This window comes from Aedes aegypti, chromosome 2 (genome assembly GCF_002204515.2).
Source record: "Aedes aegypti strain LVP_AGWG chromosome 2, AaegL5.0 Primary Assembly, whole genome shotgun sequence".
NCBI classification, from domain to species: domain Eukaryota; kingdom Metazoa; phylum Arthropoda; class Insecta; order Diptera; family Culicidae; genus Aedes; species Aedes aegypti.
The window spans coordinates 333,886,762-333,903,007 of record NC_035108.1 but is presented as its reverse complement, the minus strand read 5'-3'; the positions used below and the strand labels follow the sequence as shown (position 1 = coordinate 333,903,007).

Here is a 16,246-nt window from a genome sequence, read left to right as displayed (position 1 = left end):
GCCACTTATCTTTGACAGCCTAGTTATCATAGAACTTGAATACGGTCTCAAATCTCTTAGTGAAAAGCATTTTCACAAACTGGGACCATTTTTGTAATCTAAGTCAGAAATTTCCATATAACGTTAAATTTATCGACTGTAATCGATAGCTAGGATGCCAGTAGGGGAAATCAGGGTAAAACCGACTCTGTGGGTAAGCTCGACACCCTTTGATTTTTCAAATTTTGAGCAGATTTTCATGCAATTTCCACCACGCTCTATCTTAACTTGTGAAATGTTGTGTTTCGAATGACATTACAACTGACGCTACCAATAAACTGCCAAAATAAATAACAAAATCATATTGGATAACATAGAAGCAACAGCAGTTGCAATATTTCGCTGTTATTCTTTAAATATTTCGCATGTGAAATTATTGTAATGTCATTTTTTGTTCTGCGTCTACATCATCATTTACTATTATTACGCTGATACAACATGAAGAAGAAATTAATTTTTGGTTTTTCGACAGTGAAAACGCTATTGAAAAATAAATGTCCACTCGGGGTGAGATCGACACTTTCATTTGGGGTAAAATCGACACCTTTCTTTGCTTTATAATCTAACTTCAGGGAATCTTTCTAATCGGAAGACTATCTCTGCAGTTTATGTGAGTCTTTATTATCGAATAACAGTGAAGTTCACGGATGGCGAACTTGTTAACATGTAAAATATGACACTATATGACTTGCCACAAGCTATCATTAAGTATTAAAAAAATATTTCTATGTTATCACGTTTCAACTAATTTGATGAAGCTTGAAGAAATTTTTCTCATTTGAAATTGAAGAATTAATAGAATTTGAAATACTTTCACATAAATTAATCTTATTGTTTATTTACCATCTATGAGGTTCGACAGCTTTTATCATCTAAAAATAATAACACTTTTCTGTTTTGATAAAATAAAACAGTATTTATTTTCAAAACCAATCATTCGCTACAACTTCATCTTCGTAAGCACTCCATGAACACAAATTAATAATATCCATGTGTATTCACCCCAACTTTGTAACCTTAGCATGGGACATTTGAAATTTTCACATATATTTAGTGGATCTTTGGCCTCTCCTCAATAATTTACGTAATATGTGATTTATCCTTTGGAGTAAGGGGTCATATATGTCGAAAGTCACGTTTAAAGCATTCTTTTAAATATGCATTGTGATGGTGATGTTCACAACGTATAAATTCTACTCAACACGGAAGTGTCGGTTTTACCCCAACAGGGTGTCGATCTTACCCGCACTCTAAATTGTCTCACCTAAAAATGATGAAATTTCAATTTAATTTTAATCACTATATAACCTTAATATATCATCCAGCGATCGCAAGGATTGATAGATTTATAACCAATATGTGATTCTACAACAATTTTAGGTTCGTTTAACAAGCGAAAGAACACAAATTTTATCAATCATCTTAGGGTGTCGGTTTTACCCCGAAATCCCCTACTTGTTCTAAAAATATAAATTGTAAATCTTTGAAACAGCATGCAAAAATATTCAAGTTTTCTTCGAAAAAACTATCAAAGTTACCTCGTTTTACGGTATTTCTTCATTTTTCTCAATGTCATTGCCACCGTAAATGATAACGACATCATCAGCGTAGATTAAACACATTACTTCACCAGGTAGTTTTTCTACAATAGTGTTTATGGCCACCAGAAAGAGTGTAACGCTGAGTACAGACCCCTGACACAATCCGTTTTCCATTTTCTTCTCACTAGAAAGCGTGCCGTTTGCGAGCACACGAAAGGTTCGACATGCCAAAGATCGTTCTATGAATCTGAGCAGATGTCCACCTATTTTCCAGAACTTCAACTTTTTCAGTATGAGCCTCCTCTACGTTGTGTCATAGGCTTTCGATATATCCAGGAAAACAGCTTGAACATAGTGTCCTTTATTAAGATATTCTCTAATTGTTCCTTCCAATTGCACTAAATGGTCTGTGGTGGATTTCGCCTTTCTGAATCCAAACTGATATTTGTGAAATAACTTTTTGGTTTCCAAAATGAAAATTAAACGACTGTTCACCATTTTATCCAAAATTTTTGCAACACAACTATTTAAATAAATTGGCCTATAGTTCAGTGGATTTGTTCTATCCCCTTTACCTTTGTATATTGGGATCACAATTGACTTAGTCCATTCTACAGGGTACACCGATTGTTGCCATAACTTGTCATAAGTCTCCAGCAACTTGTATTGGCAATCTAGCGGTAAGTTACTCAACATTCCATAATGCACAATATATAGCTCACAATCGAAAATTACACCACTTTTCATTTGGGCCCCTCATATCTTTGGACCGATCATCTCGTTCAAAACTAAATTTAATTAGGGTAGAAGCACCGGTTTTGACCATACGCCAGTTGTAGCCATAGTGGATTATACACCGTTTTACATAGCCAATCAGCATGAAACCTTTTGTGTTTAGTAGATTATATTCATATGATAGAGCTACATTCATTTACTCGTCCAAATTGATCCAAAACATAAGAAAAACAATTCATTTTCCTTATCATTTTAACTCCCATACATCTAATTTGGCCAGGGCACTCCTAATTTGGCCACTCACATGAGAAATCAATGCAATTGGCCAAATTAGGAAGCGAAGTTAAATCTCTGGCTGAAACTGGTTCCGTTGGCCTATATTGACCAACGGGATTTTGAAAGCGAAAAAATGGTTTTAGCTCAGTTTTGATATTTACACACATAATATGGATTGAAAGCTTACATTTGACATATTTGTAGTATAAATACGGCTTCCCATTTATTTTTTATTTACATTTTCTCTTAGGCTGGCCAAAACTGGTGCTTTTACCCTAGTTGGTTTGTTGAATCCCCAAACGTGCTGAACATTGTATAAAAGGGGCCCCTTTATGAGATCTGACCCGGGCCCCCCAAGGCCAAATCCGGCACTGTCAATATGTGATGATAAGTTTCTACTTACATTACAGTACTAGCGTGTTTGGAACATTTCTCAAAATTTCTCCATAGTAATTTCCTTATAAACCTACATTGTCATTGGGCCACCTTTAAATCGCCACCTAAACAACAGAAAATTTCACAGAACACTATTTTTACGGTAAGGATGCTAAGGAGCATATGGGAGATTTGATTTTCAAACAATTTTAAAATTTGAATTGTCCTAATGTACATATGTTTGGATGTTTACATGAATGACTGTACGTATGTATATCTGTAAGTAAATATTTTAGTATACTAGGAATACTAGAGAATGGATATTAGTCGAGATTTCAATGCTTTTTTTGAAATGCGACCGGTTATTTTATAAAACTGTTATCCATCTATAAGTATCCACCTGCTATAATAACAAATAAAGCAACTATTTCCAAAAAAAAAAAAAATTATCAAGATTTGTAACACAGCGTAACAAAAATGACATTTTTGCGTGTCTCAAGGATCAAATTATGTGTCTCTAGTAGATTTTGGGTCGCTGAATCTGATGCCGTTCTCAGAAATGTTCCAGCACGTCACAATTTTTAGCTACAGGTCACCAAAGTTGTTTAAAACACTGGTTTTATTGATGTTTACATGAAATTTAATGTATGATTTATCAAACTTTTTTGTGATATAATCTAACAAATATGCCAAATGGCACTTGAACTTTAAATTTAGATACAATTTAGTTGAAATTTTACTATTAAATTTAGTTTAAATCGATTTTTTTTCAACACGCTTGCAGTCTTCATATAAAATTCTTCGTTTCTTTTATATGGAAAAATACAACACTTTTCTGAACCACCAGAAAATAACATTTTAACATCGAAAATATTATGAACAATGTTGATAATTATTGTTTTATACATGTAACATGTTTGAATTCTGTAACAAATTAAGCAAATAAATTGCTGTACAAGCTGGAAAACTTGCATGCAAGTTGGCTGAAACAGTTAAATTTTACAGTCACCCCACAGTTATGGATCAACTAAGGGTCATTTTTCAGAACAAAATATGATTACAAAACATGGTGACGCTGTTCAAAACAAAATTACCTCCCTGGGAATGCAGAATATAGTTGTTTTTGAGAATACAACTTGAAATTCCCGATTATTTACGAAAAAGTGTTGATTTCGATAGAAATTTCAAACGATGTCCACCCCACAGATGTGGATCAGTGGGAGAAGAGGATCCCTATTATGGATCAAATCGACTCATATTATGGATCAAAACACTATAACAGCAATTTATCTGCGAGGTAAATGAATGATGTGCTAGTGAAAGCATACGTTTAGGCGTTTGTTTCGGAATCGTCTTATATTTGATTCATAACTGTGGTATGGGTTTCAATGCCCCACAGTTATGAATCAACGTTTCTGGGAAAACGCTTGACATTTTATTTCCTACGGACGGAAAAAATATGTTTAAGCCTATTATAATTGTTTACGATGCTGTACAGATTTATGGTTCACGTAGGTAAAATATGTTTTGCATAATTGCAGTTCTATTTGAAGAGATATTCTCCATTTAATCCATCTTTGATCCATATCTGTGTGCTATCCATAACTGTGGGGTGACTGTACATTTACAACAATCAATATCTCGAAAACTAGACGTGCCATGAAATTTCTAAAAACGGTAATGGACTCAGCAACCCTTAATTTAGTAAATGACGGTATTTTGGTGCTTTCGCAGTGTAATTTATGTGCAAGTATGTAATACATTTGAAAAGATTTCGATATTTCACTTTTGTATCTACGAATGAAAAGAGAAATCTCGCATAATTTATGATCTCGTCCTAAAAGCCATACGTGACCAAGTGTGTAGCTTGTTATTACTGAGCAAACGAATGGATTTACACCAGTGGTCACCAAACTGCGGCCCGCGGGCCGCATGCGGCCCTTGAGAGCGTTTTGTGCGGCCCGCGAACAAATTTTGAATTATTGATGAAAACGGTTAAATTTTTTAGTTCTTGCAAATGACTACTAAAACTACGATCTTTTTATTTGCTTTTCTACATGGCCAACAATTGAATGACTAACAAGAAATAATGAGGTATAGACTGTGTTTAATTCCTCGGGAATAGCTTGTCTAACATCCCAAGGTTTCCCAAATCTTACAGTTCTTTCGAGTCCAAAAAAAAAGTATCGGCAAACTGGTGGCTTCAAAATTTTCTCATACTTTCAAAAATGTGTTCACTTCCCAGTAACTTTCAGCGTTCATGGCCTTAAAAGAAGAAAGACCGGACACCTCAGAAAATTTTCATAAATGTATTGAATGGGCTTTGAATTTTAACTTGATTGCAAATATTTTAAAGATATACAGAGTTGAAAGAATCATTGAAGTTTATGTAACTTTAGATTTTGCATATCATCAACGCTTCCTGAAATTCCATAAATCTCATCTTCCTGTTTATCAACAAGAAATTGTTGTAGTCACATTAAAAGTCGTTAAAATTTATCCTCACGAAGGCTGACAATCTTGACGAATTCAAAAAAAAAAAAAACGTCAGCCGGAAGCCTATTTTTGTTTACGTTCGAATTCCCTTCGATCGAAAACCATTTTGCATTTACGTTTACGCCAGCAAATTAAAGTGGACCATGGATTCGAACGAATAGGATTCAATCGAAAGTTGTATCCACCGTAAACAAGAATAAGTGTGTTCAACTCGGGCAGGTCGGTGATTCGTCATCGACGAAAAATTCAATGATTTACTTCAATCCAAAATATTGTGTTCCTTATAATCCCCTTTCTTTAAAAAAGGGGGCGTCTGTTGTATATTTGCTTGTTAAGCACCAAACGACGAATCCCATCACAAAATTGCTTGCTATTAACCCGCCTTCTTTATTGTTCTCTTTACAATAACCCTGTTGGTAAGCGCGTGGATTTGAAAATGAGAGATCGTTTGTTCGTTTCCGTATGCGTTTTTTTTGGTTTGTGCTTTAGTTATTTTTTATTTTATTTTTAAGCCCATAATCTGTCGACGAAATGATTGATATTTTTGTCAGCTCAGAGGTCCCGAACAAAGATTCTACTATAGCGAAGGAAGCTAATTTGTTCGTCATGACGCAAAGCCTATGTGACGGACCACTACAGCAAATAGTTATACAACGGTTGAATGCCTAAGACGATTCTTCCTTCAGTTTCGTTCCTGACTTTTTCCATTTGACGGCGACGATTGTCTACCCTGATCCTCACATAACTTGCGGCCCGTGTCATGTTTTGAAACCATTGAAGTGGCCCGTACAAGCAGTTAGGCTGAGGACCACTGATTTACACTTTATTCCACAATGCTACGATGAAGAGAAGATCCTCCTCTGTCTCCCAGCGGTGACAGTTTTAATTTGGGCCGTTTATCTGCTTAATAACAACGAGCTACACACTCAGATACCAATGGTTTTTAGGGTGAAGATACATAGAAGCCAAACATCGAATTACAAAAGCACAAGTCTAGAGAAGCAGACAACCGGTAACTCACTGGTTACTCGCTGGTGGCGACAAATCAATATAATGTTCAACGCAAAAGGTTGCCAGGTTCTCTAGATTTGTGCTCTTGAAAATTCGAGGTTTGACTTCGATGCATCTTCACCTTAGGACGAGATCATAAGTTATGCGAGAAATATTTCCTTATAACTTCTTACATCATTATTTCAAAAGTTTTCGTGGAAAATAATTAAAATTATGCTTGAGACAGTTTTGCGATTATGCGTATGTCATATGTTATTTATGTAATTGCAGCTCTTTTTACCAAAAACAACTTAAATTTCCATCCCAAGGTATTCAAATAGTTTGATTTTGCAGTTTGTCCCGTATCCCCATACGTTCTACGTAATGTGCGTCGGTACAACAACACATATCCATAAATACTTTACACAAACTAAAAAAAATGTTCTGGACCCCCGACCGATTTTTTTGATTTTGGTTGCAAATAAAAGAGCAAAGTCTAATTATTTTAAGTTTGAAATTTCAGCCTTACCTTTTTTTTGTAATAATGTTGCTCCACAAAGACACCGTGGGCACGACTTCCACTGATAATGCGCTTTCTTATTTCCCGACTAAGATTGTTGTCAGCCGTCTGCAGGGATCCAAGATAAGTCGCGCTCAGTTTCGCCTACCGACATGTACCGTAAGGACGCCATTCACCGCTCATTTAACAGCATTTCAACACATTAAATTCCGTCAAAAATCGGTTTTTCGATATTTTTCGCAACTTTTTGCGCTAGACGCAAGATAAAACATTTGTTTTTGTAGGAAAGAAATTGAAATTTGAACAACGTATAATGGTACCGAATAACATGTATGCCAATGATACATGTGTAGGGTGCCATTCACCGCTCATCCTAAGTATAAGCTTCTATATACACAACTAGTTGGAATAAATTTACTTTCATTTGCTGCTTGTTATCTTTGTACTATAGTACAACAACATATTGAAGCGTGGCAGCTAAGAAGCATTTTTCGATCTGCCATAATAAAATCATTGTTCAACTCATGTTTACCACCTTAAACAGCCTAAAATTAGTTTTTATAAATAGTATATAAAATTAAATCAAATGTATTTCATTCTGATACAATCCATTCTGGTATACTAATACATGTTAATGACTTTTATTGCGAAAATTTGTTCAGATTTTTCAAAATAATTCAATGAGCGGTGAATGGCGTCCTTACGGTACTTTGTTTTCGACGCATTTACCATTAGCCTGACTCTTGTTACTTCGCGTTTGAGGCGGGTGAAAAAATCAGCCACCGTTTCAAGTTTTCTCCTAATAATATCCATGTCATCCGCGAAGCAAACAAATTGTCCGGATCTCGTGAATATCGTGTCTCGACTGTTAAATTCGGCTCTCCGCATGACACCTTCAAGCGCCATATTGAACAACAGGCACGAAAGTCCGTCGCCCTGTCGTAGTCCCCGCCGAGACTCGAACGAACTGGTGTGATTATCCAGGCAAAAATATTGTATAATATTGCCCACAAAATGCTGCCCTGAGGAACACCAGCTCTTACAAGAAGTCTTTCAGACTTAGAGTTCTGATAGTTAACCAGAAGTGTACGATTTGACAGATAAAGCAAGCAGAAAGCAAGCTGATTGGACGATAGCTGGAAGCTTTTGCAGGTTCTTTGTCCGGTTTTTAAATTAGTATAACCTTGACATTTTTCATTTATTGAAAACGTTCGTTAAATATATCAACCAAGAATGATAAACTACTCTCTGGAAGTGTCTTGATGAGGATGTAAATACCCAGACACGTATAACGAATTCACCTGGAGGCTTTGCAACATTTCACTTATAAGATGTCGCGAAAAGACCTTCTACGTGTAAAAGTAGAGGCAATATACGTGCATATATTATGTGAAGTTATGTGAAGAATAATAGCATACAATGCGAGTGTTTAAATTTTCTACCGAACTAACCTGTGATCTTATGCGACTTAACTTATGATAACAAATGTTGATTTGACAGCTGCTACAGATTGATCCGACTTACTTTGTACGAATGTACGGGACGAAACAAAATGTACAAATGAACTCAGAAAATATGCGTTTTATGCTAGGAAACTCATCAATCTGACGATTTTATCCACCGTGTTTTGCGGGTTTGTTGTAATATGTATGAATAAACGAGTTATCACGTGAACCATTTTGCGACTTTTGGTTATCTGTGTTGCAGCTCGTAATTTCAAAGTGATAAAACTCAGTTGTCATAGGTAATATTGATTCAGAAAAGTATCACTACTTGCGCTTACATTCTGAAAGTATGCTTATATTTTTTCAGCTATGTCAGTGCAAAACTAATCGATTTTCATTGATGTACATCTGTGAGACGAAATATCCACAATCATCGATGCACAGTACGAATTTCAATGATGGCCTACTCTGCCTTAAAACAAGGTGAGCAACATATATTCATATAGAAAAGTCTCTTGAGAATTTATGACAAAAATGTTGAAATACAAATTAGTTGCCAGCATTTTCATATTTTTGTATTAACTAAATGATACTACTAGACATAAACTTCTTTTTCGGTTCATTCTGTCTCATATTTTCCATTGTTACCCTCATCATCGGTACTTGAGCACTAAACAACCAAATCAATGCCCGATCGAGATGTGCTCAAAAATGCGTAACGCTCTTATCTTATCAAGCCCAAGTGGTGTTCTGTGGATGATTCGCTCAGTTCGTTCACCGCTTTGGTTAAACATGACTGTTTGGTTAAATCAAACGCTGCAAAACTAGAGCAAAGTCGTGTCTTGTCCGAATAATGGAAGTTGAAGATCATCTGAAGGCCATTGCATCTGAGGAATGGCATCTATTGCGGGATGTTTACAAACGTGACTGGCCTCGGCATCAGTTGGCTTATAACACTGTCCAAAACTATATCAATTGGATTGGAATCGATCCGAAGATTAAGCAGCTGCAGATACTAGGCTTGAGTGACAGTTGGAAGAAGAACGGGACCTGCATTATTTTGGTAAGCTGTTAAATTCACATACTTAACTTCAATTTTCATTTTTTACGAAGAAAACTTTTAGGACCGTTACCAAATGTATGCCTACACTGTGGAAGATTCAAATGATTCATTGAAGCGTGCGCTTTTCCTAATCGATTGGGACTATTCCTACAAAATGTGTTGCATTCCTATGCGCCAACGTTCAGCTTTTGAAGAAACCTTTGAAAACCTATCAATTGATCTACTGTGGGATCATCCATGTGTTATCTACGAACTTCCCCGGGAAGAATGTCTCAAATTGAGCTCGAGCATTCCCAGTGGCCTTCACACCAAGAAACTGTCAATCCATCATGCCACTTTCGCCAATCGAGTTTGGCCCCATCGATGTGAGGGATCGGAATACTTCCTCAAAAGGCTGACGGCGTGGAATCCGTCAGTAGGGCTGTTCAACGAAATAGGAGAGCTGCTGGCGTGGTGTTTCTGTTGGCCAAACGGTGCCATAGGACCATTGGAAGTTGTGAAAGAGCATCAGCGAAAAGGCTACGGAAGTTTGATGGTAAGAGCAATTGCCCGAGAGGTCGCAAATGTTGGATTAAACTGCTACGGGACGGCGATTATGGGTAACTTGGAATCTAGAGCGATGTTTGAGAAGCTAGGATTCAAGTCACTGGGTGAAAGTTGCTTTTACGCGCGAAATCGTTCCAGAAAACTAGTCGAATATGATCATTGATTGTCAATAAAGATATTATACAGTAATAGCATAATGGTCATTTCACTTGTTCACATGTTCACTTTCATTTTCTTGTTATGTGGGTGGATATTCGTAAACTAAGTACCGTATAACGGAGCAGGTTTGATAGTTTATTTTTTGGAAAAAAGTCTGATTATCTCTGCATTCTGTTTCAAAGGTTTTTATTTTATATTTTTAAAATTAGCAATGATAAACCAGTTATCAATTGCAGATGAAAGATTCCATACTTTCTCATATAACCATAAGTCGATTTTCGGTTTAAGGGCAACTTCGATAGTGGGTATGTAAACCAAAAAAAAAAAAAACTTAACTACCTTTAAACATCATTTCAGTTGAAACTGGATTATTATAAAAAAAAAAAAACATAATAAAAAAAAAAGTTTTTTCTCGAACATTTATCTAGGTGCTTGGCGTTATATGCAGCAAGATGGTTCGCATTTGCGTCGTTGAAGTATTTTTTTATGTTTTCACGCGTCTTCTAGGCAGTGCTTTGTAAAAATCAAGCAGCGCATATTATTATAATAGCCCGTTACGTCAGGTGCGTTGATGACAAAATAAAAGTGACTGGGAGCTTCAATGCCGAGAATGGATTATCATTACTGCGCTCATGTCATGCTTCTGTTCTAAATAAGGGAAATATGTGTACACACATCCTTATCGTGAATGCAGTATGAATGTTGCGCTCATCTATTTATACAAAAAATTGCATGGTTCGACACTCCATGTGTCGACGTACTACTATTCATATTCTACATAATACATATCATAGAATACATGCTTTTTTTCTGTTTTTATAGTTACACAAAAACAAATTTGAATTGTTCGACATAAGAAGTGTCAACGTTGACGTATCTTCATAGACTGATAGAAGACTATTTAGAATCATGTTCCACAATCATGAAGATGCAGAGGTATACTCGGTTCTTAGTAACAATGGATGTCATACTAACATTGTTTTCCTTCCCCGATTACCGTAAGGACGTGTTCAGCGCCGCTTTTGACTTTGTTATATTTTAAATTCTCGAAATTTCACACTATAGATGGTAAGCTACTCTCAAGCACCGTCTGTTGATTCCTTGTACAATATTGATTGTTCTGGTCAATCTCGTAGTAGCAACTTAGAAATAGACGGTCATGCTCATGCTAAAAAATGGCCCCAACTTGTAAAAATCCTTTTCGCTAAAATATTTGGAACCAAATTAAGATAAATTTAAAGTTTCAACAAGAGAGGGATGGGATGCACCTAATAGCCCTTAAATATTAAGATTCTTCCAAAAAAGATAAGGGAATTATGACTATACCTAATTTAAATATATAATGTGTGCATACGATGGTTTTCTTCAAGTCGAGTCTAGTACACGACACTTAAGACGGTCTTACACTATAAGGCTTACAGTTTAGGTCGAAATACGCGTATCTGTCAAAAGATACAAACTGTAGGGGAATTTAATGGTATAGTACTAAATTCGGTTTTTCATCTACCTATAGGTACCCAGACAACCAAAATGTACGTATAACGAAATCACCTTTGTATGTAAGTATGTGCAAAATTTCACTTATAAGATATCACGAAAAGGCCTTCTACGTACGAAAGTGGTGGCGATATACGTGCATATATTATGTGATGAGTAATAGCTTACAATGCGAAAGTGTAATTTTTCTACCGAACTGATCTGTCATCTTGTGCGACTGAACTTATGATAACAAATGTTGATTTGACAGCTGCTACGGATTGATTCGACTTACTTTGTTCGAGTGTACGGGACGAAACAAAATGTACAAATAAATTCAGAAAAGAAGCGTTTTATGCGATGAAACTCATCAATCTGACGATTTTATCCACCGTGTTTTGCGGTTTTGATGTAGTTTGTATGAATAAACGAGTTATTACGTGAACTTTCACGCGACCTCTGGTTGTCTGGGTATTCCTCTAAACAGCTCGAAGATTTATTATCAAATTAAGTAAATGAAAAACCGAAAGTAGACGAAGTCTAAGTTGAGTCTAGTACACGACACTGAAGACGGCTTTACAGTTAATGTCAAAATACGCGTATCTGTCAAAGAATTTATTTTTTTATTTACTTATTGGTATTCCACTTAACAGCTCGATTTTATTACCAAATGAAGGGTATTGTATAACTAAACTATCAATGATAAATAACATATTCTATAAAACTTCATCAAATAGTTTGGAATTTTGTTCATCATAATTCATAATCTCATCAATTTTTAGGATTCAAAAATAAAGCCTCAAAAGTTCTCGAATAAAACGGAAATAGCTCTGAAATAAAGTGCATTATCAAAGATACCCCGTTATTTGGTTTATATCATTCTATATTTATAACATTTTTCTTGTCTTCTACAAAGTTGTTAGACACAGGTTTATGTGAGTGACATCCCTTTGTTTCTAACCCCTAATCATTTTCATACATGTCGTTACCAGAAGATTAAGAGATCTTTCAACTTCAACTTCAACAAGCTGGTTGTGCCTTAAAATAGGAAATTAGAGAACTCTTGCCAGAAAAAGAGACAAAAAAAGAACTAAAAGCAATTGAAAAGAGGCCCGTAAGAGACCAAACAGTAACTAAGAAAACAAAACGAATCCTAATAGGGACCAGGAGATAAGAGTTTGATTCTTCATAGCATCAGAGAAGATATTTCTCTAGCTAGGATCTAGAACTTTTTTTAGAATTCCTCGTGACATCACGACAAGTATTATGTTCTAGGTTATGGCATTCAGTATATTATTCTCAAAAATGGATTTTATATTTTCCTCGGACGTTTCGTAAAATCCGTTTTCGAGCATAATAGATTGAAGTCCATAACCTAGAACACAATTATCACAGTCGTACCCCTGAGATAAATATTACTATATGTATTTTTCGTGATTTTCTCTAGGAATTTCATTAGAAACTTATTCAGGTATTTGCCCAAATGTTCAGATATTATTCCGGAAATTTCTTGATACCTCAAAAATTGAACCTGTATTTTCTCAAGAAGAACTATTGAACATGGAATTTCTCCAAAGATTATTTAAAAAAATATCTGATTTCCTCTAAAAATTTCCTGAAACAACTCCCTGATTTCCGGTCAAAACGTCTTCTAAAATTTAATCAATAACTTCTCCAGAAATTTCTAAGAATTTTCTTTTAAATTATTATTAAGGATTTATATAAGACTAGTTGGGCTCAGTAGGCCGTTTATGAAGCTATGAAGACAAAATGACAGTTTTATTTGCACTCCGTTTTTCATACTTTCTCACAAAGAAAGAAAGAACAAACAAAGAATGAAAGAATGATTCAAATACGTTAATTCGCTCTCAAGACATTTCATGACAAACAAACACCAATTCATTTTTTTGTACAGATTTCAACTAGGGATTTCTATAAATATGCCTTCATCAGTTGCTTCAGAGATTCCTTCTAAGTTTTCTACAGAAAAATCTCCAGTAATTCTCATATTTCCTCAAGGAGGCCTTGAAAGATTTTTATTTAGAATTTCTTCCAGGAATGCCTTTAAGGATATGCCAGGGAAATAGATCCATGAGGTATTTGTCATGAAAATTCTAGAGTAATTTGTGTAAGTCTTTAAGTAACCATTATTGAACAAGGGTCTCTGAAATAACTCCTGGACGTTTGAGATAGTTTCAGAAGATTTCGTAAATAAATTGCTAAGATAATCGAATCTGAAGATAGAACTCCGCAGGATTTTCTTAAGAATTTTTTTGAAAAACATTAGCCTGAATCTGTATAGAAATTTGCATAGAAACGATCGGCGACATTATTGGAAAAATTGCTGTAGTATAAATTGTTGTGGAAACTTAAATACATTTCATAAGATTGGAGGGAATTCTTTGTGAAACTTTTCAAGAAATGCTTGGTGAAACTACTGGAGTAATATTTGGATGAAATGCTGAAAAATGCAGATAAAATAGATTTGTTCGGAGAACCCCTCAAAGAATTTTGGATTTCTGAGAGGAAACGTGGATGAATTTCTGGAGGAGTCCACATGAACAGGCGAAGGAAAATCACTGAAGGTATTATAACTTACTTTTTTTTTTCTTGAGGTGGCGCTACGTCCTTCAAGACATGACCCGCGTCACAATGTTACGCCAACTAACTCGATCAATGGCTGCTTACCTCCAGTTTCTCGATCGTCTCACACTTCCAAGATCCTTCTCCACTTGGTCAAACCACCTAGCTCGTTGCGCTCCTCTTCGTCTTGTACCGGCCGCTGAACACAATTTTTGCGGGATTGTTGTTCGGCATTCTCACAACGTGTCCCGCCCATCGTACCCTTCCAGCTTTGGCGACTTTCTGGGAACTGGGCTCACCGTAGAGTTGCGCAAGCTCGTGGTTCATTCTCTCCTCTATACGTCGTTCTCACATACTCCGGCAAAGATCGTCTTAAGCACACGTCGTTCAAAAACTCCTAGCGCTTGCTTGCTTGGTCCTCTTCGAGCATTGTCCACGTCTCATGCCCGTAGAGGACTACCGGTCTTATCAACGTCTTGTACATGGTGCACTTAGCACGGAGGTGAAGTTTACCAGACCTTAAGGTCTTTTGGAGGCATTAGTAAGCACGACTTCCAGCAATGATACATCTTTGAATTTCTCTGTTGCAGTTGTTATCCGACGTTATCAATGATCCGAGGTAGACAAATTCGTCCACCACCTCGAACTCATCCCCGTCGATCATCACGATTCTGCCAATGCGAGCTCTATCGCGCTTGGTTCCTCCACCCAGCAGATATTTTGTCTTCGACGTATTTACCTTCAATCCAACCCGATCTGCTTTACGTTTCAGCTTAGTATACTGTTCAGAAACCACCTGGAACGTTCTTCCGACAATAATGTCCACGTCGTCAGCAAAAAAGATATACTGGCTGGATTTATTGAAGATCGTGCCCAGCATGTTGAAGCCGCCCGTTTCAAAGCACTCCCTAGCGCAAAATTGAACAAAAGGCAGGAAAGACCATCGCCTTGTCGAAGTCCTTTGCGTGTTTCAAACGGGTCCGATAACGCACCCGATATCTTCACACAGTACTGTACACTATCCATCGTTGCTTTGATCAGTCTGGTCAGTTTCCCGGGAAAACCATTCTCGTCCATAATCTTACATAGCTCTCCGAGGTATTATAAGCATCCTTTTAAAAATCGATGGAAGAATTTCTTGAAGAATTGGTAGACAAACCTCCAAAATAATTTCTGAAGAGATTCTTGTAGGATGACTTAAAAGTATTCTTAATAGAAACACTAAGGACTGTTCATTTTATAAAGTGGACACCTTGTGCATGCAATATCTTTTTAATTCATCATTGGTTTGCTGTACATCGTTCGACTAGTTTTTACAATGGCGACTAGTATTTACAATGGCAATAAAAAAAATACCAAAATAATTAAATTTCACACTTATAAGGTATAACGCTTAGAACGGTCGGTTTTAGAAGGTTATCAAAATCAATGATTATTAGAATTTTTTTTTTAGAAATGACTTGTTCTTCGAAAGCATCATCAATCAGAAGCCTGCCAAAAAATATCCAGTTATTTTTGGAACAACCATGTTTCAGATATTATAAAATCAGTTCTCATCGATTTAAAAAAAAATATTTTAAATTAAAATGGAATTTATACCAGTAGAATTTTAAGGTTTCACGCCTTGACGAGAATACTAATATAGTATTAACTGTCACGCTACTGTGAGAAAAAAAAAACCCGTAGACGACGGTGACCCCAAAACAGCGTTACACGGACTTAAAAAAAAAACATAACTTTACAAATATTCGTCCAAATGCTGAAAATTGTTCACTCATGAAAACATTGTGGTCATTCGCTTATAGAAAAATAACACACATGGTCGTAGCAACCCAAGTAGCAAAGTTATTTTTATGCTATTCTTGAAGTATTCTCTTACACCAATTCTATAAAACTAGAGATAAAACCAGTAATTCTACAAACCTACGCTAACCCAATGATAAACCTCTTATAAGACTAAAGTGGCCTACACTAGAGACGGTGTTGGAGAGCAACTGTCAAG

The 16,246-nt window shown here is 36.0% G+C and overlaps 1 protein-coding gene across 1 annotated transcript; it reads left to right on the top strand.

Annotated features, from left to right (window-relative positions):
* Positions 1-9,134: 9,134 nt before the first annotated feature.
* On the top strand, positions 9,135-10,215 carry LOC5572621. Its single transcript, XM_001660433.2, has 2 exons — positions 9,135-9,480; positions 9,542-10,215. Exons 1-2 carry the CDS (start codon positions 9,271-9,273, stop codon positions 10,187-10,189), a joined length of 858 nt encoding a protein of 285 aa, XP_001660483.1. The 5' UTR covers positions 9,135-9,270; the 3' UTR covers positions 10,190-10,215.
* The last annotated feature ends 6,031 nt before the right edge of the window (positions 10,216-16,246 follow it).

What these genes read in the sequence shown, in the direction of transcription:
- LOC5572621 (XM_001660433.2), top strand. Translation starts at nt 9,271, where the DNA reads ATGGAAGTTGAAGATCATCTGAAGGCCATTGCATCTGAGGAATGGCAT. An exon ending in ACGGGACCTGCATTATTTTG is followed by an intron (nt 9,481 to 9,541) that starts GTAAGCTGTTAA and finishes GAAAACTTTTAG; the next exon opens with GACCGTTACCAAATGTATGC.